Source organism: Pavona decussata, unplaced genomic scaffold, assembly GCF_977016875.1.
Source record: "Pavona decussata unplaced genomic scaffold, jaPavDecu1.1 SCAFFOLD_114, whole genome shotgun sequence".
Classification (NCBI taxonomy): domain Eukaryota; kingdom Metazoa; phylum Cnidaria; class Anthozoa; order Scleractinia; family Agariciidae; genus Pavona; species Pavona decussata.
Genome location: NW_028145528.1, coordinates 6,841,587 through 6,866,065, shown reverse-complemented (window position 1 = coordinate 6,866,065; position 24,479 = coordinate 6,841,587). Strand labels below are relative to the sequence as shown.

The window sequence follows — 24,479 nt, the reverse complement described above, 5'->3', positions numbered from 1 at the left end:
ACAATGATGCAGTTTTTAATAATGGCTGATATACCATGGCCGCTTAAGGACGGTGCCTACTAATACCGAAGTATTTTTGCGTGGTTTATGACTATGCGGGAAAAGCAGATTTTAGCAAGGGCCATGGAAATCCAAAAAGAAAATTGGGGGTAACCACTCATTTCTAAGAGATAATTAAGCAACAATTATTCTAAAAAGCAGTAAAATACAAAGCAATGTATGGCGGTTTTTTCCAAAACTGAAGCTTAATTATCTCTGAAAAATGCATGGTTACCCCCAATTTTATTTTTGAATACCTAAATCACTTGTTAAGTTCTGCTTTCCCCGAATAGTTTTAAACCGCGCAAAAATATCCCTGTATTAGTAGCCACCACCCATAGGAAACCCGAGTATCACGAGATGCGCAGAACGTATGCGCAGTAACAATAGTAGGCACCGTCCTTAACCAATCAAATCCCCGGAATTGTATTATACCATGATCCAGTTTTTAATAATTGTCAATATCATCACTTTTATCCTCACTTTGGGACAAAGTTCATAATTATAACAAGAACAACATAACATCTCAGCGAACTTGAACGCAGAAAAGTGACCCACGTACAAAGGTCACAAGAAGTCGAAACTCAGTGGTTACGATCCCACATTGAAGAATGAAATCACCCTGAGGTTAAAATGACATGATGACACGTTTGACATGCCACCCAAAGTACGTTGCTGAAACGTAGCCTGTACAGCAAGCGTATCCGCGCGGTCAAAAAACGAAAAAAGACTCAAAACCCCCACTGAAACACTTGCTACGCGGTCTAAGCCAAACGACGCCAGACACTTTGATCCCTGGATGTCAATTAACGGTACCATGCCGCGTCAATCAGAAACCCCGTTCGTGGGATTTGCGGGTGAAGCGTTTCCTCTTTCTGCTCTCCCCTCCCTCCTTCCTCCATTTTTTTCGCTCTCGTCCCAGTTTTCACTCGTTCAGAAAGCGAAAAACGCACAAACCCCAATGAAGCGCTGCCTCCCACGCAGTCGTTTAGAAGCGCTTGCTGATACATTTTTCACAAGCACTGGATATTTCTTTACCTTTTTGAAATATTGGGAGAAAAATTTAAAAGGGTTATTAAGCCAGCTTCCTTCAAAGGCACGCTTTCCTTCCCCCAATTTGGATATATAAATTATATGAACTGCACCAATCAAGTAATTTTATATGGCATGGCATATCATAGATGGACATTGTGGGTATTGAACCTCTATGTATGAGCTTGGGGAGAGGGTGGAAAAGGGTACAAAAACTCAGGGACGAAAGGATCACCACGTGGCTCCTTTAGGAATATAACGTGATTTTATTAATTACACAACTTAATAATTTCCTATACAAAGAAGTTTTACAAAGAACCCTATCGTTGCCACAAACGTTCTCCTACATGGATACAAGCCAACCTGAGCTAAATCGAATAGTTCCATCGCACATTTGAGAGTGCGTTTAACTACTTTTGCTGTACAAATGAGATTTGTTTGGGCTCCTCCGTCTTCTAGGAACTCCACTGGAGAAAGGACTGTTTGAAAACCTGTCAAACAGGTACGATCGTGTCAGTTTGGCTGAAGGTCCCGGATATGTATCACTCATTTGACTGGATCACACACCATCATCCGGGGAGCGATGCTCATGGACATTAGCTCTTGGAAGAGTAACTTAGCGGCGTATGGCATACGAATACGGGACACCTGCAAACAAACACAAACGTTATAAACAACTAGTTGATACATTTGTGGATCTCTTTTAGGCCCGCTTTAAAGTTATTTCTAAGTAATGATCAAAGATTAGGGAGTGCGTTTGATGATCTCTATCCCAGGCTCTCTCTCCTTTGCCAAGTTGGTGATGATGTCATCCGCCCCTGCAAAATCTGAGGGAGGATGCCAGATACGCGTCCCAAGATCCATTCATTCATTGTCCAATACAATCTCGACTCCAATCTGTATTAGGAGTGCGTTCTTTCTACGTCGAACGCAATTATTGTAAAAAAGAAATCTTAGAATAACTGTCAAAATTCCTGCGCGCTGATTGGCTCCTAGGTATTGTCTATAAGAGTACAGACAATAAAAATGAGGTCAGGTGTAACGCGCGCGCTTTCTTAACGGAAAATAACGCCAGTTCCACTTGTACTTTTTCCATGTTTTGTAAAAAACAATTTGAGGGCTATTTTCTATGGTCTGTACTCAAAACAAAACTTGGCAGTCAGAGAGTGAAACCACTCGCTTCCACTTGAGGTTTGAACACTTTATGGCGTAATTTTATGGTCTATAAGAGTACAGATCATTGAAAACTGCCGTCGATTTGTTAATTAGAGGTTCTCGGGCAATCCCGGGAGGAAGGCACCGTCCTTAAGGTGTTAAACGCCAACAAGTTGGCAATTTTCTTTACCTGTGTCTTGTTCTTGCAGCCTCTGCATTCAAATGTGTTATTTCGTAAGTTGGCGATAGCGATGAGTCCGCACAGGTTACACACGTGACAACTGTATGGATCAGACACCTCAAACAACCGCTCATTCAGGAACTGTGCTGCACCGTGTGCAATCATACAGTCACGTTCCATCTCACCGAAACGAAGACCACCATCACTAAAGAGAAAAAAAAAATTAAAAAAAAAAGAAAACAAACAAAAAAAAAAAAGAGGACGAGACCAATATTTTTCCAATACAGATTGAACAAGCTAGTTAGATAAGGTTTTTATTATATGGACTCTCCCGCTTGTTGCTTTCCAGTCTGCATGAAACTTGTTTATATTCAAGCAGTGCGAGAAAAAGTGCAACTGAGAAAGTAAAACTTCGACATCAAAGTTTGAACAGTTCCTACTTCAGAAACTCTTTGCTTCTTTCAAACGCACGTTTTAACGTAAGCCGTCCATCTCAGCGGTCAGAAAAGGAAAAGTCGGACCGCTCTGGGAGCCAATCAGAATGCTCCTTTTCAGCGTGGTCCAGTTCATTTATATTATAAGAGTGCTTTATAAAACAGATTTTGCACTTAAAGGACCCTAGTCAGCCTCCGCCATTTTCGACGCCATCGAAATCATTGATATTGCATGGTGAAGCGAAATCTTATTGCCTTACTGTAAGTTGTGTTCCTGAAAGTATGTTTCATTATCTTTAGTAGTTTCACAGTGATTTCGTTCATTTCGACATGCTCCGAATAAAATATAATAGCCAAACTCTTGCATATAAACAAAAACAAAGGTGTGGCTGACTAGGGTCCTTTAAACACAGCTTATCACAAGCATGAAACTTCAAAGAAAGTAATGTGAGGCACCACCCACATGCGTCTGTTCAATCATTTTTCCTTGAGAGCGGAAATTTGAACTCGTCCACTTGTATGCGTTTTCACTATTTTCTTTTGCAGTTCTGGCTTGCACGGCTGAAAATGATCGTAGCCCGGCTACTTGTTAGCGAGTTATATCGATGCTGTTATGACACCCACCTCCGTTTTCATTTTTTTTTCGTCCGCAAGTATAGGATAAATCTTCAATGTCAACACCATTTCTTAAAAGCTTCGTCTTTGGAGCGTTTTTAATGGTTTCGTCCGTATTAGTAAGGATGGAAGGCCAAGCCGGACAAAAAATCTCTATTTGCAAATGGAGCGACCTGCACCGTTTGCAACGTCTTACATGGTTGGTCGAGAGGACAAAAGTACGAACAAAAGAACAATACCCCCAGCTCTATGTACACTGAGCCTGAGTCATGGACAAACTTACTACTCACCGTGATCGACCCTCCATAGGCTGCCTCGTAAGAATCTGAACTGGACCTCTGGCACGGGAGTGGATCTTGTCGTCCACCATGTGCTTTAGACGCTGGTAATACGTTGGACCCAAGAAAACCTGAGCGTTCAGCTTTCTTCCCGTGAATCCATTATACAAGACCTACGAGCAGCAGAGAGAGGAATTCAAACTCAATGCAACACAAAAGTTGCAATCTTTACTGTGACTAAATACAATGATGCCAGGGTTAGACTCACAACAATACACTTGGTTGGGAGTGGCGGGAGTACATTCCACGCCTTGTGTTTAGCTCAATTTGCTGATCTATCCGGATCGAAACAGTGCTTAAGCGATCTTTCAGATCCCACCAAATCCTAATCTTTTCGATTTGGAACTTTCTCACTTCAAAAGCGTATTCATTTTCAGTGGAAAAAAGTGCCCGACTTTGAGCTGTATTTGTTACATCAAGAAATTCGTAAATAGGGAATCGTTACACGGGATTGCACTCCGCCCGATAGAAAGAAAGGAAAGATGGACTGACTAATAACTAAGACCAGGTTACAAGGCACAAGACGGCGTGTACTGACTGAACTACGGAAAAGTCAGAACAGTTGCGTTACCTCTCAAATGTTGTGTGACACTTACCTCGTTACCTCTCAGGTGATATCCATAGTCGTTAAGCAGTTGAGATACCTTCTGTACATTCACAGCGTCGTTAAAGGGCGTGGCATCACCAATCTCCCCTTTGTTAGCTGACACCTGACAATCATTATTTTCGTGAGCAACAAAAGACAAAAAATGTAATAATCTGCTACTGGAAAACACAGTAAGTTTGCTTTCATATACTTGCAATGATCCCTCAGCCAAAGGACCCAAAGCAATTACTATAGAGTTTGGATACAGTTAGCCCTGATTAGGGCGGGGGTTACAAAGTGAGATACACAGACATCAAGTCTGAAGACGGGCATAGATTTTTATTGACAGGCCAGGTCTGAAAACGGTTTTGGGGAATGGCGTATTTTGGTCCAAAAAAGGGTCACACCAGGGTAAAAATTGAACGCAGTTCCCCCTTCCCGACGTCAACGCATCATGAATCGTACGAAAATAGCGGAAGCAAGTGAGACCTAACTACAGTAGATGGGTAGTACCGACGTAATCTAAGGTTACGTTGCAAGAACAGTCTATTTAGTTTGCGACTGTTAGTTGCTTGTTAGAATGCTACGAAGTTTTTTCCTGTACAAAGTAGAGAATTGACCAGTCGAATGATAAATCGGCGGATTCACAGCCAAAAATCCCAATGAAGTCAAGAAAAGACAAAAGTAACCTGTTTAGAACGTCAATTTAAAGTAGTTATTCGTCTTTTATAAGCTGACGCTGAGATTGAGCAAGAACAAACTGTCACTTTACCTTTCCTTGCAGACACTCGATCAGATGACCGATTGTCATACGGCTGGGAATGGCATGAGGATTGATGATCACATCAGGAGTGATACCTTCACACGTGAAAGGCATATCCTAATACAAACACAGACAATAATGAACATACTGAACTCATGTAATGGTACTACTAAACGAATGTTACGGAGCTAGGTCAGACATAATTTTTATCGAAGTTTAAAATAAAACTTGGGAGCTATTTATTCGAGAAAAATTCTTTAAACTCCTTTACAGTCAGTCATATCAGTCAGTCATATCAGTCAGTCATATCAGTAAAACTGATATCAACTGTTTTGCAAAGTATCAGGCCACTCTCAAGGATAAACGGAACCGATTACAATCCATCGTGTGCAAGTTGAAACCAATCAAAACTCACCTCTTGGCGGTATGTTATTCCACAAGTTCCCTTCTGACCATGCCGACTGGCAAACTTGTCTCCAATTTGAGGAACACGAACTGAACGGACCTAACAAATGTAAATATAATAACAGCCATTAGCATATATCAAACAATATGGTAAGAATAAATGGACACCATAAGCTAAAACAGCGTATCACTTTTGATAATTAGGCTGATTATCAGTGTGATAATTATGTTTAATATTCTTGGAGAAATTAGCTTTCAAAATCTTGATAATTTTAAAGTTCCTTTCTCAAAAACTATTTAAAAGTGCTATGTTGGCCGAGCTCTTTCAATTTATAGAGTGGATTGATTTGTAGCAACAGTAGCCTTGTTGTTTATGCTGTGTGCTAACAAGGCTAAACATGTAGACAAAGATTCTCCTATTCGGTTGACTGATAACTTTGAAAAACAGTGAGAAAGCAATGATTGCAAGCAAACAAACAAACAAACAAACAAACAAACAAACAACGTACGACAAACTTATGACCAACAAACAGAACAAATCAAAACATATGATTCAAACCGAACCAAGGCCTAATTCGAGGTTGCAGAAAAGAATCCAATCTGCATTCTTTTCAACCTTTTCACCATTCACTTATCAAATTCTGCTATTTGCTGTTTGTTATTATCAAGCTGATTCAGTGCGATTCTTGCCAGCTTTTCTGGGCTTAACCTAGAAGTCAAGTGCGTTGGATTCAGTTTGGTTCTGATTGACTATTACTGTGAAACCGAAGCTTCATCAGTTCCAGGAAGTAACATGTCACAAAACGTCGGCCATATTTTTGTTTACCGTTTAAACCAGTACTAGTGTGTACGCGGCCCAAAATAATTAATTCAAAATGGCGCCGAAACGATACACAACAGCCAAACCAAAGAAGTTTACGTTTTGGTTACACAGGTCACCAAGAAACTACAAGCAACACGAGTAAATACCACGTTAAAATTGGGCCTACAGTAGGTACCCTCCAAACATTATCAGAGAAATTCAGGGTTACCTTTATTTTGGTGAACTTGTATCCTTCTTGGTTAATTGTTACCATGACCTTGGAAACGCAAAGAACAACAGAACATTATTAACAGCATGTTACAAAAGAGTGTGACGGTGATGACAACATTCGAGAGCCTACCTGATCGACGATGCCTGTTTCACTTGGGCGAAGGAATGTGCTCGAATCTTTCTTGGTGAACCGTCGAGTTGTCCCTTCCAGCTGTAACGACATCATACATGCATTAACAGACGTCAAATTATTATTCCCGAATAGGAGCACAAATAATACACATTAAAACACTACCCAAATATGGAAATGGTGCACTGAATATTCGTCGTCCGTAGCCAACAGATATCCTGCGACATACGTAATTTTGTGTGTCGGGGAGAAAAATGGCAAAATAAAGATCATCTCCAGCTCTTCAAAACTGTACTTTGTTATCAATTTGTTGAATAATAAAACAGTTATTCTGCTCAATCTTGCGGAATATCCCCTGATTTTAACCATTTCGGCCTATGGCCTTGTCAGCTAAGTATAAGGCGATATTCCGCCCGATTTCGCAGGGTAATTGTTAACTGTTGGGAGGGCAACGTTCCGTAACATTTATTTCAAGGAACTAAAGTTAAAAAGAGTATGACAATACAGACTAAAAGTTTAAACGTTCACAGCTGGAAAAACCCTGCTTTTCGCCCTTGAAGGGTTTGTTGTCTTCTTGAGGTGTGGACTCCATTTTTCTTTCGTTTTTCTACTGTGCTATACTTTACCTCGTCATCATTTTCTGGCAGAGTTGTAGTCTTGCCTACGATGACGTCATCGCCACTCACTCGAGTGCCAGGAGCAACGAGCCCGTCATCATCCAGCTTATCATACACAGCATTGCGCATGCCTGAAAACGAAATATCACCAAAAATACATTTGAATGTTTCATGAGTTTGATTAATATTGAGTACACTTCGGAGATTCAAGTCAAGTTTTTTCTGCTTGCACTTGAGTTCATATACATTGTACGAGATTTTTTTGTTGAAACGCTGACATTTCAGCAACACTAAAAAAAACGCACAGTAATGTTCTGAAAACTTCAAACCTGGCATACATATTGTTGTCAGTACAAGGGTTAGTTTCGCAAGGTATTGTGTTGAACTGACACTCGCCATCTTTTTTCCGTACGGTTGATTAGGAATGGGCCCCACATACAGTTAAGAGTCCGACGTGAGGACGAAAGGCTTGGGCTTTGGTTGCAGTTAGAATCGATTTCAAGTTGTAGCGACACGACTTTGTACCGAAACGAAACGTGAACAATGAGAATTCTCAGAACGAACGACTATTAGTGTGGTAACGTAGTATTGTGTATGTACTACGGTGACAAAAACAATTTGGCGATGAAAACTCCCTTCGGCCCTGTGTATAGTGTGACTTGCACGACCTTACCTTGGCAAGTATCTCTAGTCGGCTTTTCAAAAGTTTCTTCTTGGTCCATTCCTCTTTTGGATTCTTGATCGCGATAGGAGCGGTAAAACACAGATCTGGTAAAATTCAAAATCTCTATTACTTACGTGTGTGGATCAGCATCCAAGGTAAACTCAGTGGAATGGGTATGGAAGAGGGTGTTCAGGGCCAGTTTGCAAGGCAGGACTGCAGGGATTTTTTCTGTAAACCAAGTCTTGGTCTCCTCACGTTGATGAGAAACGGTCAAATACTGGTCGCCAATGCGGAAAGGTAAGGCTTTCTTTGACCGCATATAGCTATTTCAATTAAAATGTTGTTTATGGGAAAAGAATGAAAGAAAGTATGGGTCTAGCTGTAAATCTGTTGTAATTCGACTGTAACTTCACGGTTCTCAGTGTGATAGGATGGGAAAAAACTTTGAACATTTGCCTCCGCAATATATTTTCTGTACGGATGAACCATGCCTTGTTTAGTGAAATCTGAGACTAAATTACCCACACTACCTTGCGGTGTTGTCACTTAGGCTTCAAGCTTTGAACCAAAATAGTTGTTTATTAGGTGCAATCTCGTGCGCTGATTACACGAACACACATTTTGGCGAACAAAAATGTTGCACTTCACGATACAAGCAAAACTTGTCTATTTACCTGTACAGTCCTCTGTCAATGGCTGAGGCGTTCATGATAACTGAATCTTCCTGATTGTAGCCAGTGTAAGATGCGATGGCTGCTATGGCATTGATTCCTGACAACAGAAAAGGAACGAAACAAAGATTACTACAAAAAGGAGAAGACCAGTGAAACAGAAGGTGCACTGCCGTTGGGGGAAAAGTCTGCTCCAGAAACTGATAGAAATTTAACCAAAACGAAGGCCAAACAGCGAAATGTACAGTGCTAAGTTTTTCATCTGATGATCGTTGGGAACGTGGGCCATACATGCAGTATGTCGAAAATGAAGGAAATCTAAAGAAAACTTTAATAGAGACGCAAACTTCAACATTGGCCTTTTATGGACCACCCCTTCAATTTTTGTTTCTACTAAGTACTCGAGCAAGTATGAGGCTTTGAAAACTTATACTTTTTGGTAAGTTTTCGGCTACAGTCAACACTAACACGATCGAAAACAGTGATGAAAACAGAGGCTTTCGGAAATTGTCTCAATAGCGGGGACTTTCGAAGACGCATCGTTTTGAAAATGCCTCGTTCATAGTGTGGACGGAACACGTGACTTTTCAATACGATGACGTAAATAGCGTCACACGAGATCGGTTCCAGTCCTTATCCGCACATGTATACATGCGCAATCGCTGGTGCCAGTCGCTTTCACCGTTTTCGAGCGTTTTAGTGTGGAGAGGTGAAAACGATACGAAAATGCTGGTATGGACGAAAATATTTTAATACGTCTTCGCCGAGATGAAAACGGAGACTTTTGAAAACGCATCGGTGTGGACGAGGTCTGAGTTTACTTTCCTATCCAAGGCTTTTAGAGCAAACCATGCTTTACTCACCAGCAGGTAGTTCTCTGAATCTTAGATACTCCATGGAGCGTGTGGTGACCAGGGGCTTCTGTGGGTAGTACAGCACATGGGCCAGTGTGTCCATACGAACATGGTAGTTTGTGATGTACACACCCATGGCTTGTTTTCCCATAGCGGACTGGTATGTGTTACGAGGAGACTGAAAAAAAAATTGCAGTGCAAAAACATAGTAAAGGTTTCAAAGCGGATTGATTCTAAGATTATTTCAATTACTTTGAAAATTTTGAATAATATGGCACCTCCGTGCAGGCGTCTTCTATTTCCTCTTCTTTCCGCTAAAAGCAAAAAGGAGATGACTGCCAGGAGGCTACCTCGCAATCTGTCAGTTTCCTTTGCACACGAAACGTTGCCCCAATGTTTTATCCGCTGCTTTCGGCTTCGTTTTGTGACCAAAACGGAAATCATGCTCATAATCATAGGTTTTTATTGAAAACGACACTCATGTCCAATATACACAAACGGATACGAATCGTCAAAACACCCTCACCAATCGTACCATTGGTAAAAGATTACGATTTGTCAAAGACGCCTTACGATTCGTACCATTGGAACGAATGGTAAGCTCCTCAGTCGATCGGAATTCCATTGGTGAAATGCATCTCATTAGCACTTGTAAGCCATGCGAAAACGAATGGTCGATTGGTACCATTGGTACAAATGGAAAACTAGTCAGTCGATTCGTACCATTGGAACGAATGGTAAGCTCCTCAGTCGATCGGTATAACATTTGTAAACTGCATCTCATTGACTGACTTGTAAGAATTTCCTGAAGGAATTGAAGGCCACATGCAAAAAAATCCAGTGAATCTGAGCTAAAACAACAAAAAGCTATCTGAAATGCATTATAGGTCGCTTATGCACCAAGCCCTCCAATTACAAATTACTTCCAAATTACTTTCAAATGACTTACTACTTCTTAACTACTTCAAACGAGGCTATACATGAGTTGCAGTATCTAACTGAACAAACCTGGTTGTGATCCGGGAATGGAATAATGGACGCACACACTCCCAGGATCATGGCAGGGTGGATTTCACAATGAGTGTAAGTTGAACAGTACGCCTGGCCCTTCTCCACCAGCTCGTCAGGTGTCATGGATACCATCACTGTTTCTTCTTCATTGACGTCAATATATTCCACAATTCCACCTGCAACCAAGTCCTGCCAGCTGCGAAGGTCAAAGGAAGTGTGTGTTATCTAAATTTGAAAACTAACCCTCTTATTAAATCAAATTAATTTTCTGTCCAGTAGTTGTACGGGGTGAAAATTTTCTGAATTTGAAAAATCTCAGCTCCCCTGGGGTCCATTTATTGAAACTTCTGAAGAGTGTTTAGAACTGAGAAGTATTTTCAAATCCAGATCCCGTCAACTAGTTATAGTTTTTCGTGCCAACTTCATGTAGTCTTATGTGTTTCTTAATCTTGGAAAGTGTTCAAAATGTTGGTAATGAACAATGAACATGGAAATAGTCTTTCAGGCACAAAATATGTGAGCTTTAAGAAACGTACTTCACCCATTTTTGTCAATGAAAATAAGGTCTGGGGCAGGGTTAGGCTCCCCCTTGTAGATCATTATAGGCAACAGTCTCGAGACATGAATCTGAGAAGGAGAAATACATCACTCTGACAATTATTCTTGCATTACGACAATCTGAAAATATTGCGGCAGCTGCTAGCAAACAAGAGTGGTGTGAGAAAAAAATACTTTCATCCTGGATAAAATCCTCTTGCTTAACTTAAGACACAAGAAACAAACCTAATTTAATGGCCTTAGCTCCGACAAGTCTCCTGTAGCTCAGTGGTAGAACATCCGAACTAGTAATCAGAAGGTCTTAGGTTCGACTCCGGAAAGGAGTACTCAGATTTCCTTTTTCCGAGTATGCCTGTTTCACTCACTGAATAATACACCATTCTCAAAAAACAAATTATTGCATACCTGTAGTTGTTGTACTCTCTTTCCTTCAGTTGATCAATGTGATGTTTCTTCAGCAACAATTTCTGGTTCTCTACAATCAGCAGTGGGCGACAGATTCGTCCTGCGTCTGTGTAAATCCTAATCTCTTTTTCTCTGAAGTCTCTCACCATGGAAACCTACATGTAAACAAATCAGTGCATTCATTTGCCTGTTCATTTTGAAGTTACTGGTATGGTTCCCACAAAGACCATCACAGCACAAGAATAAAAACTGTATGAAAGTGTTGAATCTTTGTACAAAACAATCTCTACCTCAATTGAATTATATTACAATGCAAATCTAAACATTGTGAACAATTTCCCACTCTTGAAATAAATTAATGTTAAATTGTTGAAAACAATCTAATTTCAAATTTCATCGGAAAGCATGGAAATAATATTTCTGTGTCGAAAAGAAAGTCCTTGACAAAAGTTGATTATCACTACCATGTTGGATTTCATGAAGTAATACTGTACAGTTGCTCTATTGCTTCACACAAAACACTTCTGCTTACTGAAAAAAGCAAAAGCGGCAACCGTATGACATGATAAAATCCAAAATGGCGGCATGCTGGAAATATAAAAGTGAAAATAGGTGATAATCATATTCACATTTTTGGAACCCCGCCTTACGACCACCTTGTTAATAGGAAAACCTTGTTATTACGACCACTTTTTTGTGCCCCAAATGAATTGAAAGTCCAGTCATTTCCTTAGTTTTACAACCTCGTTAATCCGACCACCCCGTCATTACAACTGCATTTTCGCGGCCCGAAGGTGGTTGTATTAACGGGGTTCCACACTTGAGTGTTATTTCTATTATTTTTTCAAAAACTAAAATTTAGAATTCAAACATTATTAATTTCCAACAATTTAATGTCAATGTATTGTCAGAGTGGAGGTTCCCTTTAAACTTTGAAAGAGAAAAGAGCTTGTGTAATCACTGCAAAAAAATTTCCAAAAGGCTCCATTTCCTTTAGTTTTAGCATAATAAATCTGATGGCCAGCAACAATAAAACAAGCTTTCAAAGTTTATTCAGCATGTTCATTGTTCACAGTGTTTTTCATTTGCCCAGTAAGTGTAACAACATCCCTCTCTATGACATAATGGCTCAGTATACAAACAGGGATTGAAGAAAACTTCAATTTCAGGGAGACTGTTCTGTGGAGCTGCACATAAATGGGAATACCCATAAGCCCAATTGTTTGATAGCCAAATAATGCTAACCCATGATTAATAGTTAACAGAGACTTTCATCTTGCTAGTTAAAAATGTTTTAGAAGGCTACTTTTAAGCTAGTGGTTAAGAAACGTCTAGAAGGATGTTTACTGATTAGTAACCTGAGTGAAAGTTCCTGTTAATCCAGGATTAGCTTATTCAGGTTTTAAACAACTAGGCCCAGGTTTACTCCTTTCTCATGCAAAGCTACATCTACTGTACCTCTGTTTATAAGTGTTAAACAGAAGACAGTTTGTCTATAGGGTAGACATAACCATGTCAGACAAGTGCCTTGCCTGACAGCAAAATGGACTTTTTTCCAGCCAATGCAAAGAAAACATGTTGAGGCATATCGAGCTCAAAATGTTTCACAAATCTCCTCAAAAACCAAATCACCTTAGGACACCCAAACACCCTTATTCTTAAATCTTGCAGCAACATCGAGACTTGTCAAGAGAACTGGTAGGGACTTATCATGAACCCCAAAAATTTTACCGTATTCTCCCAATAGAATTGCTTCATGTTCCAGGCTGTTGCAACAATTTTATAAAGCTAGATGCAGACAGGCAATATTATCATTACAGATATAGACTGCCCTTCTTATAACTAAATGTACATGCCCAGCCATAGTTACCAACAGAAAAATACAATTAGTTGTTAGTAAAAGTGGGCATTAATGGTTCAGTGGAGTTAATCCTGCACACCAACATACATCACATTCTTTGCGTGATCTGTTGTCAGTGTACATGTAGGGCTGAAATAAGAAGTACAAACAGCATCAGATGGATACAACAAGTACATGTAGATGAAGAACCCTGGGTCAATAGGATGACAAACCTTTACACCGGGAGGTAGTTTTGGAAAAAGGAGGGAGCATATCCATTACAAGAGCCCTGTTTGTTGCCAGACCTCAAGAGGGTTTGCCCAGACATTTGATCTCAAGAGTGTGGATGTGCATGTACAAAACTACAATTAATGACCAAAATTTTAGGTTCTAACTTTCAAATAATTGTGAAGTGTACATATAGACTTGAGCTGGGATGCTCATGTTTAAAAAAATATGCTATTACTAAAAGATATATAATTATTTAGAAATGCCTAAATCTGCATTGATTTGACTTCCAAAAGGTGCAACTTGAAGGTGGTGTTACTTGTTTGTTGAATAACAAACTGTTTTCATATTGGAACTGTCATGATGACATTCCAATCTGATATAACTTACATGTCCTACAAGTTGTAACTTTTGGGTGTGAAATGGAAGTTTACATCTTTCAGGAACAACAAGTTGACGTCTTAAACATCTATTGTAAAGATTGGGCACTAAATTTTATGGTATACTCCAAAATCTCAGAAAATCCCAATATCTCCACAACAAGATCACAGAGTACATTGTAGACATAAGCAGTCTGCCAGCTTCCTTGCTACTCAACTTCGTGTTTGAAACAAGTTCAAGAAAGCCACAAAACCAAAGTTTCAGGACACGCAATGAACACTGTATGTACATCTGTACATGTATGTGTATTACCTCAGACACAATGATATCCATCTGTCTCCGGAGTCTCCTTAGTGTGCTCATCAGCTGATCTGGATCACGATGGATTCCCACCCAACAGCCATTCACAAATATCTTTGTTGCACTATGGAGATAAATGTTTATTAGTGCATAAAGAAAGAGTGTCACTTTTAATTGAAAGGGGATCTAGATATACAATTACTATGTTATGCTTCTAGCTAATTTATACTGTGTCATATCACAGCTATTGTACATGGATATGGCTTTTTTATCAAGGTTCTTATCCTTTCACTAAACAGTTTCACTGGAAATTCTCATTTTTTTTTCCCAGTGTGGTAAAATGTTCAGTCTTTAAACCCTGTGACCCCTCAGCAAAACATCTACATGTATAAGGCATCACAGTTCTAGGACAGGGAACATGTCCTTTGTCATGCAAGTTGGGTGATCAAATTTCATTTCAAACCAAGAGATGCAGTTCTAAATTAACATAATATTGCATGACCTTCTGGGATAAACAAAACCAGCATTTCTAAATTGCAAAAGAATGTGATGTGGAATATGATTACCATTACAGTTCTTCCGCAACTTTAATTATTGCTATGTAACCTTCCCACAACAGGAAAATTTTATTTATCTCAAAGGTTTCACTCATTTATCGCAAATCTCACTTGTTGATGGCGGATGGTGTGATTTCTTCCAGATTCTCCATAGTCCATTCTTCCAAGAATTCCAGGATGGGGCTGGGTTGGGAGCCAACTGAAATGTACGCCATTAGAGCCAAGTTCTTCACCAGTCCTACGGCATGACCTTCTGGTGTCTCAGCTGGGCAAATCATACCCCAATGGGTGTTATGCAGCTGCCGAGGACGAGCAAGTTTACCCTCTCGACCAATAGGGGAGTTAAGACGCCGCAAGTGGGATAAAGTTGATGCAAACGTCAGTCTGTTGAGAACTTGTGACACGCCGGCGCGCGACTGATGAGCTTTCTTTTGATCACCCCAGTTTCCTGTTGCTAAAGAGTACCTCAGCCCATCTGTAATCACTTTTGGTTTGAGGGCCAGTTCAATGTTGAAGTCCTATAAAATGAAATGGTACAAGTACAGTTACAGACAAATCAAGTACATATTTGTTGTGGTTTAAATTTGTTTTTGGTTTGAAATTTTCAACCTCTTTGATTTTTATTTTCTTTGTCCTAAACCAGAGTGAAGAAAATAAAAAGCAAACTGGTTTGCAAAAGTTGAAACCAAAAGCAAAATTAATGTGTCTGGTAATCCAAAAACAAGTCAAATAATACACTGCTATGCCCAACTGCATAAATGTACACTGTATGCTGGAAATGTTTCTAATGGTAAATGTCATTATGAACAGCCTAAAATTCAAACTGAGCAATAGAAAAAGACTTTTCAGCATCCCAGTTTTTGATGTGTTTTATGTAAGTATGGGAAACAACCAATTCTCCCCTATAATGGTAATACGTAGGCCCTGAAACACAAACTAATCAACACATGCACTACAGGAAAGAGCACCTTAAAATTAGTAAAAAGGCCAAGTTTGAGAGTTTAGTCTTTTAAAATAGCAAAGATATAGTTCTGTTAAAGTAAGAAAGTTTGAAATCAAGACTCAAGTTGGAGACAAAAAGCGGTGATATGGAAAAATGGGAACCTCTTGCAGAATATATACTCACTGATAGATAACATCACTTCCTCTCAATCAATTGCAACTATCTTCCAATATCCTCAAATGCTGGCAACCATCCCATAGATGCAAATAATGTATATATGCAATCTGTTCTTTATCTATGCTGAGTAAGGTCTGTGTAAGTAACACGTGCAGTTACCTGTGTTTCGTTTTCTTCCCTTTTGTACCATCTTAATGTTTTTTTTTTCTTTTCATTGTAATTTGTTAGATCTATTTTTAACTCGTGAATGCGCGCATGCGCAATGAACGAGTTATAGCGATAGCTGACTCTCGACTTGGTCGATCAGTCGATCAGTCGATCAGTCGGTTTTGTCGTTAACTTTCGGGCGTGCGCAGTGAATGAGTTTTAAATTCAATTAGTGGAAAAAACACGCGAACATTTGTTGTTCATGGCGCATCAGGAAATTCTTATTCAATATGTAGAGAATAATTTGACGATCATTTAGTGCAAGAATGGCGATTTTTCGTTCAATCTGAGCAAAGTTTCAAGTTTTTTCAGTTTTTCAGAAAGTCCGGGGTCGTAAACTCAATTAGTGAAAAAAAAAAAAAAAAACGTGAAAATTTGTTTCACGACGCGTCAGAATTCTCTCATTCATTCTGTAGAGAATAATTTGACAATCATTTTAGTGTAAGAATGGGGATTTTTCGTTGAATCTGAGCAAAGTTATAGGATTTTTTCGTTTTTTTCTACGAAGTGCGGTTTCTTTCAAGAATTAAAAATAATTTAATTTAAAAATAATTTAATTAAAAAATAATTTAATTTGTCAGTTTTCACGCGAAAGCGGAACGTGCCATGTCACGCATCATTGACGTCGTAAACAAAATTATGCAAATTTCTGGTGAAATGAACACTTTTAAGATCTTGTCAGCTTTCATAGAGGTTTCAAAGGGAAAAAATGTTTCATTTTCGAAATTTACAACTGGTAATTTATGGGAAAGCAAAAGGACGCGGTCGATAAATAATTCTTATTTAGCAAGAGCTTGTCATAGTTCATTATTTTTACTTGAGGATTGCGTGGACTGAACTCCAAAGGAAAAATTTCACGCATTTATGTCGGGCATGAATCGTAATGCGATACTTTGTTGAACATATTTCCCTTTGTGAGATCGGCTTGCCCTACAGTAATTTTGTAATTTTAATTCCCAAAAAAACTTCACTTGCCCATCGGGCAAGTGATGGTTAGAATCCACTAGCCCGATCGCGAAATCCAGTAGCCGCGGACTATCACACAAATTTGCATGACGTAGCTGCACATGGCGTGCTCCTATAAACTTTGAATAAAAAAAACATGTGATATTTTTTAATCGGCGCATCAGAATAATCGGCTTATTCAATCTGTACAGAATAATTTGACAATCATTTTAATAGTACAAGAATGGTCATTTTTCGTTACATAATCGGGCAAAGATATAATTTCTTTTAGCTTTTGAGGAAGTTTCCGTAGCCGTCTAAATTGCAATTACTATGTGTCATCTGCATTCACGAGTTGGCTCACAGGAGCCTTTGATTGTGGATTAAAAGGTGTTGTAAATACTATTAGACTAAGTGTGAACATTGTAAGTATAGTAAGTTCTGTTTAAGTAGTTATTTCTAAGTAGTATCTAGTATTCTTTATGAAAACACACACAAACAAAACAAAATTTAAAAAAAGGTAAGAAAATTTTATAGACATCTGGCTGGCAAAGTTTGCCTGTCTTCATTCAAACGTCTGCAAAAATTCCTGAATTCACAGAACCATATCTTTGCTATTTGCTATTTTAACAAACAAGACTCTCAAAGTGGCCTTTGAACAAATTTTAAGGTGCTCTTTCCAGCAGTGTGGATTGTTTTGCGTTACTGGCCAAACACAAAAATTTTAAATTAGTGTAAAATTATAAAGGTCTGCGGCAAATACCTTTCCTCTGTCAATGAACTTTTGTGCATACATTCTCACTTCTTTCATGAGGTTCCTGAACAGCCTGAAATTTTAAAAGTTTCAAAAGAATACTTTCAAATTGTATCAACAATTCTTTTAATTTCAATTACATGTGATATCTTTTAAAAATAAATTCATAATGCAGCACAAGACCTGAAAATTTATTTTTATCAAGTAAGATACAGCATATTCACAACTTGTAAACTCTCAAAATAGCTGACCCCTCTTTGAAAATTAACCTATCTAACAGGCCATTTTCATGATGGTGTCATTTTACTACAACTACCACAATTCATTTCCTTTTCCTTTTCAAATTCAAATTTTGTAATCACAGTGGACGGCAAAGAAAGTTGTGGTAAAATGACGCCATAGCGAAAATGTCCTATTATAATAGGCATAACATAGTTCCTACTGACCCTCTAAACAGAAATGCCAGCAAAGGTCCTGCCAAGTCAAGCCTTTTGTTGCCATAGTGATCTCGATCATCCAACTCTCTTCGACCAAGTGCTGCTATCAACAGTCTGTGAACCATGTAACTGTACAAAAGATAGCATGCCGTAAAACATGATCAGTGACCAAAAAATACATTAATATATGTTTTCTTTGTTTCACATGTAAATTACCCAACCTTAAACAAAGGGAAAATAGAAATCAACCTAGGTTGAAATCATTTTAACCTGGATTCATTTTAACCTACAACATATACACATATAGAGCAGACTAGAAACATAATTATACCAATGTTGAACATGGACATTTTTCAACTTTTTGATAATAATGGCAAATCTTACACACCTCGTGAAGTACTTTGACTTATCTGATCTAGAAGTACTTGGACTGATCTGATCTACTGTAGGTTAAACTCATCGTTAGTGGATGAGCTTGGGGGTTGGTGCCTGAAAGACCGGTGGTGCCACAGGTGAAGTGAGCTAAGCAAGGTGCGAAACCATGGCAACCCTGTGAGCAGCAACCACCCGGCACCGTCACACTGATAAGATCAGTGGAGATAAAACAGACAGTATACAAATAAAAATACTTACCACATGCACCACAAACCATACTTACCTTAGGGTGGGAAGGACTGGGAGCAACAAACTTAGACAGCACAAGCTCCGGCAAGTGAACAGATGTGAAATGAATTGGCACAAACATGTGAGCTGTAAGAACCCAGGGGCCCCTGCAAAGTAGGGTAGCTGCCCCGCATGTCCCAGCACTTGCCTTGATTTTAACTTTGCCTAAATTACATTTAGCCACTTATCAAATTTCACTATTTTGTACACTAACATGGGCTCATATAAAATGCTATATTTCGTTTGTAACTTGTAATCTTTCCCAGTGTGGATTAAATCCCAACCAATCGTTTGAAGGTGGAATATTGGTAGCTCAGAGCTATGAAATGTAATGGCTAGGTTGCAAACAGCAATTTTTATTGTTATATGTCTTGCATGGGAATATTGACTCACCCTAAGAAGTAAGCTTTCTTTGTTTCACAGAAATCACTGACACCAACATGAGGGAGCATTTCCTTTTGAAGGATCTCCCTTGCATACTTGATCCGTTTCTCTTTCGTCACACCAGGTCTGGCACCACGAGTACCGATAAAGTTTAGGGCTACATTCTGCTCTTGTACGACAAAAGCTTCATCTAAGGATGGTTTTACCTACAAGATACAACAGACTTAAAATCGATGTACAGTGCACATGTAGATGTTCATGGCAACAAATACATAAACATAAACAGTAACAATGTCTTCGAAGAATGTCTTTCAGCTCACTGTTCTTCTCTAACAAACTGTATTGTACCCATACATGTAACTTCTTACCATTTCCATCATTTCTGGATCATCAAAATCATAAATAATGTGCTCTAGAATGTCTCGATCAGCCACAAAACCCAGAGCCCTGAACACAATCATAATTGGAATTTCCTGTCTGATGTACGGCAAAGACCCAACAATCCTCTGTCCAATCGCACTCTTGCGACCTCCTTGGCTTCCTTTTGCCAACATTGACACCCACATGGTACTTGTGGGGCGTGATGAATGTTCCAGACAAGATCTGATTTCTGCAGTGAATGAATACTTTGAATCCTTTTTGGAGAACACGTAAACTGTATTAGTAGCCATTTTTTCTTGTGCAATAAGCACTTTCTCTGATCCATTGATGATGAAATAACCTCCAGGATCCAAAGGACACTCGTTGAGTTCTGTCAAGTCACGATCAGTAAGGCCGCTCAAGAGACAGTACGTGGATCGCAGCATGATCGGGATTTTTCCAATGAACATCTTACTGTGTTGTGTCACCACAGGATCTTCATCTTCTCTGATCATAGTTTTTGTGATATCAACATACAGAGGGGCTGAATAACTGGAAAACAAAATTAATAAAGTATGGGATCAAAATGCTGATGTTTAATATACATGTGTGTTATGTACTTATCAAAAGAGAAGCTAAAGGAACCCAATACATATCATAGTTTGGTTAAATTCACATTTCACCTACATTTCTGGTTCCTGTATAATTTGATCCCAACAGCTTCAATCTACAAAATCACTAATATTATTGACAGTATGAGTCACAAATTGAAGCAATTTGAAGCTTTGATCTGACGTTGACATACATACAATTAGGTCAATGAAGACTTATCTCTGAACCAAGTTATGTCCTGGGACCAGCAACTAGCATTGCACATACTCTACAATCTCTTGACTCTTCCCACCTGCTCAAATGCTGGGGGGGGGGGGGGGGGGAACCCATGCCAACCAGGGAGGCGTGGTAATAATCCTATTTGACTGTAGTTGCTTAATAATCTTACATAAACAAGAGTTACATTACATGTAGGTCTCAGCGACTTGCTGCAAAAGTGCACCTTTACCAAATCTTGTACATGGATACGTAAGCTCAACTTACGTTAAATTCCTCAGCCTTGCCTCGTTTGGCATCATAGGACTTGGAGCACCATCTTTCTCCCAATGTGTTGGTTTTGACAGGTAAATTTGTTCAAATTTGAGTAAGAATCTTGGCTGTGAAAAAAGAAAGAGTAATTATATAAGAGTAAAAGAGCAAAAAAGAGTAATAATTAGTGAAGATTATTAGTAATAATATTGTTCTTCACATTACTGTAGCTTCCCGATTAAAAAGGTTCAACTTTCTCATAACAGTTAAGAGAGGTTAACTGCTTTATACTGTAATAAACTAAATTGTATATGTATAATCTTCTACATTTTCTATCTTAAATTTACATTTTCTATCTTAAATTTATATAATCTCATACACAGATCTTCTCACTCTTGCGGAGAGAACATCTGGTAAAATCTGTTTACTTATGTCACGATGTGTCAGGAATGTGACACATTACATGACTGCACAAGCTCAACATTTGCAGCAAAAAGACTTTGCTCACAAATTGCCTAAGATAGACTTTCAAGAACAATTTATTTCTATAAATGTCAAAAATATTTCACATACTATACTCAGAAAAGAAAATCAACAGATTTCAAGGTTTAGAAAAGAAGAAAGCCACTGCTACGTTTAATTGACGATGGTGAGCAAAGTGTGTGTGCTGTATTACATGTACAAGTTAGTTTTATGTGCCAGGTTACGAAGCAAAACTTTTCGTGAAACTTTGAGCAGAGACAAACAGTTTGTTTAATGTTTTAATACTGAATTCAAGAAACGCTTTGATGGAAGAATAGAAGTGTCAAAATATATTTTTGTAAAGCTTAGCCCAAGCACGCGCAAAGCAAAAGTTGGAAAATTTGTGTGAAAATATTGATGTGCTTGCAGTGGGTCATTTTTATTGAACAATCAGATTAGCGAATGTGACCGATTTTACCAGATGTTTTCTCCAATGACAAAGCATCTGGCTACAAGATTGTGTATATGGATTGTTTGTAATTTATTGTTTGGCCCTAGATAAATACTTCACTAAATTGTTGCTGAAGGTCACAATGCGAAATATTATTTTTTTGTTAAGGGGCAAAGTAGGTCTAAGTGTTTGTTTTGAGGGCAGCTAGCTTTTCTTCTGAATTCAAACCAGTTTGAGACAAAACGGGGTGACGAAGCAGGGGGGGGGGGGGGGGGGAGTCTTACAAATTAAAGGGAAAAGGGCTAAAATTAGTTGTTGACGGGAGGGACTTTCCCTGTGACTTCCCCTTAGATCGGAAGCAACATGAACTAAGCTTTACATGAAAGTTTACATCAGTTCTTGTAGCAGCCCCAGTTTAATTTTAATAACATCAATGATAGCGCTCAAAAATGCTTACAGGAGTTTCTGTATCTGCAGTCATGTGTAGTGACTCCGCTTGCAGATCAATTTCAGGAGAGTCTTCTACGATTCTTTGCACCGACATCTGAATGAACTCGTCAAAAGAATCCAACTGCTGGCGAACGAGACCTTTCTCGTCAAAATACGAACTGATAACGATCCAGCAGGCTTCCTGCCACAGATCTCGGGTAATTTCTTCTCCCTCTTCGTCTCCATAACCAACATCTGTTATAGAAGCAAGGGGTTATAAAAACCTGCATCCGGCTGCAATTTTGTTTTGATCACTATAATTGCATGTCATTCAGAAACAACTGCATCAAAAACATGTTTCTTACCGTCATCGGGGTCATACATGACTCCTATATAACCTGCAGTTGTTTATGAACTTGATTTAAACTTGGTTTTACTCGATGGCGATGTTAGATTACCGATTGAAACGGATTGTGATTTCCCCTTCTTTTTCCGTACTGAAAGCTTCCGCCATGACAGCCGAAGCTGAAAGAAACGGAGATGACCTGGGAACTAATCTTAGGGCACAGGATCACCACCCCATTCCCCTCCTCCCACCCTCATAACCACGAGCAGAAACAACCTTCCCTCCCCCGTGCCCCCCCCCTAAAAAAAAAAACAAAAACAAAACAAAACAAACAAATCAAGGAAATCCAATACGATGTATACGATCAGTATACGATGCAAAGGGACTGACTTGTAAAGGTTTACAAGAGTTTTTTAGTCAAGTCCAAGCAACAACCGTGGACGGTAATCCTGCTGGTATACGTTGGATCAATAGGCCTTATCACGGTTTTCGACGCCATTTTGACGGGTAGGCAAACAGGCTTGAAATAACAGTGTTTGTATGGAAATCCAATGTCAAATAACTTTCATAAAACATCGCTTCTGAAAAATTCATGAATTGGAAACTTTTGGCACTAGGAAAAGGATTTTAAGAAAAAAATTGGAGGGATGTAGCTGCGACAGAAAACGTCCAGTCGTGTTTTGAACTTTCCATACATTTCCCTGTATTTTTTCCCGCGAACCATTTTTAGTAGCAGTTCACGGCTGGTTCGCTATACAGACAAATGTATGGAAAGTTCAAAACACGACTGGACGCTTTCTGTCACAGCTACATCCCTCCAATTTTGCTCTTAAAATCCCAATTCCTAGTGCCAAAAGTTTCCAATTCATGAATTTTTCAGAAGCGATGTTTTATGAAAATTATTTGACATTGGATTTCCATACAAACACTAATATTTCAAGCCTGTTTGCCTACCCGTCAAAATGGCGTCGAAAACCGTGATAAGGCCTATTGTTGATCTGATCGGCTTAACAAATACAAATGATAAAAGAAGGAGAGACCGATACAACGTAGAATTATGGTTCAAAGGTTACTATATTTTTTTAGTCATCTTCCCAGTTCCCACCTGCAAGTACACTCTTGATCGGGACTGTATCAGAAGCCTTGATACAACTTATGTGTCGATAGAAAATAAATAAATAAATAAATAAATAAATAAATAAATAAATAAATAAATAAATAAATAAATAAATAAATAAATAAATAAATAAAATCATATATTCATTTATCTTCTCATTTTGTTTGTTGGTTTTAGGCTTTTGCTTTAAAAATGCATTCCTTCTGACGGAGTCACGCTTTATCAAGATTGTCGTGAACGAAAGAACCAAACCGGAACAAATGAATGAATGAATGAATGAATGAACGAACGAACGAACGAACGAACGAATGAATGAATGGATAAATGAAAGAAAGAACAAACGAATGAATGAACGAACGATTCAACCAATCAAGAAATCAGCAGTGAACCTGAATCAATCAATCAATCAATCAATCAATCAATCAATCAATCAATCAATCAATCAATCAATCAATCAATCAATCAATCAATTAATCAATCAATCATGGATGGATGGATAGATAAAAAGAGAAACACAGGAAAAAACAGAGAATGCTAGAATTTGCTTTCAATGTAAGGAGGGGCCGGTGGAAGCCATGCCAGGTAACTTTTATGTGAGTCTGTGACTTTACTAAGTCATTTTTCAATCAGCTTACCGGATCAATCATACCGGCAGATTCCTGACAGAAAACAAAGCCACACTGCGTTGACCATTCTCCACATACTTCACTTTAAGAAAGACTTGAAACTCTTTTAGACCATTTAATAAATTGTAAATTGATTTCGTAAACTAAACACCTCTGAGCAGTTCAAAGAAAAAACCTTATCTTTAACGAACTTTTCATATCTTTTATGTTTCGGGACGCGGTTTATAATCGCTCGCTACCTTCAAATTAGCAGCCATCATTAGATCTGTGAAGTGTCCCACCTATTTAAAGGGCTATTAGC

At 38.7% G+C, this 24,479-nt stretch overlaps 1 protein-coding gene across 1 annotated transcript; it reads right to left on the bottom strand.

The window, feature by feature from the left end:
- Positions 1 to 1,314: 1,314 nt before the first annotated feature.
- Positions 1,315 to 22,630, bottom strand: LOC146470523 (DNA-directed RNA polymerase II subunit RPB2). Its single transcript, XM_085122624.1, has 23 exons — positions 22,455 to 22,630; positions 22,118 to 22,344; positions 20,763 to 20,875; positions 19,676 to 20,219; positions 19,317 to 19,513; positions 18,270 to 18,389; positions 17,833 to 17,896; positions 14,909 to 15,315; positions 14,253 to 14,364; positions 11,492 to 11,646; positions 10,526 to 10,724; positions 9,527 to 9,695; positions 8,667 to 8,763; positions 8,002 to 8,096; positions 7,338 to 7,459; positions 6,712 to 6,792; positions 6,580 to 6,627; positions 5,559 to 5,648; positions 5,153 to 5,260; positions 4,391 to 4,504; positions 3,747 to 3,907; positions 2,417 to 2,612; positions 1,315 to 1,719 (listed from the first exon to the last, which is right to left on the bottom strand). Exons 1-23 carry the CDS (start codon positions 22,471 to 22,473, stop codon positions 1,618 to 1,620), a joined length of 3,540 nt encoding a protein of 1,179 aa, XP_084978750.1. The 5' UTR covers positions 22,474 to 22,630; the 3' UTR covers positions 1,315 to 1,617.
- Positions 22,631 to 24,479: the final 1,849 nt, after the last annotated feature.

Bases quoted from the DNA above. Each gene is read 5' to 3' on its own strand.
- LOC146470523 (XM_085122624.1), bottom strand. The intron at 6,628-6,711 runs GTAGGCTCTCGA...TGCGTTTCCAAG, and splicing joins AAACAGGCATCGTCGATCAG to GTCATGGTAACAATTAACCA. The intron at 1,720-2,416 runs GTAAAGAAAATT...GTTTGTTTGCAG, and splicing joins GCTGCAAGAACAAGACACAG to GTGTCCCGTATTCGTATGCC.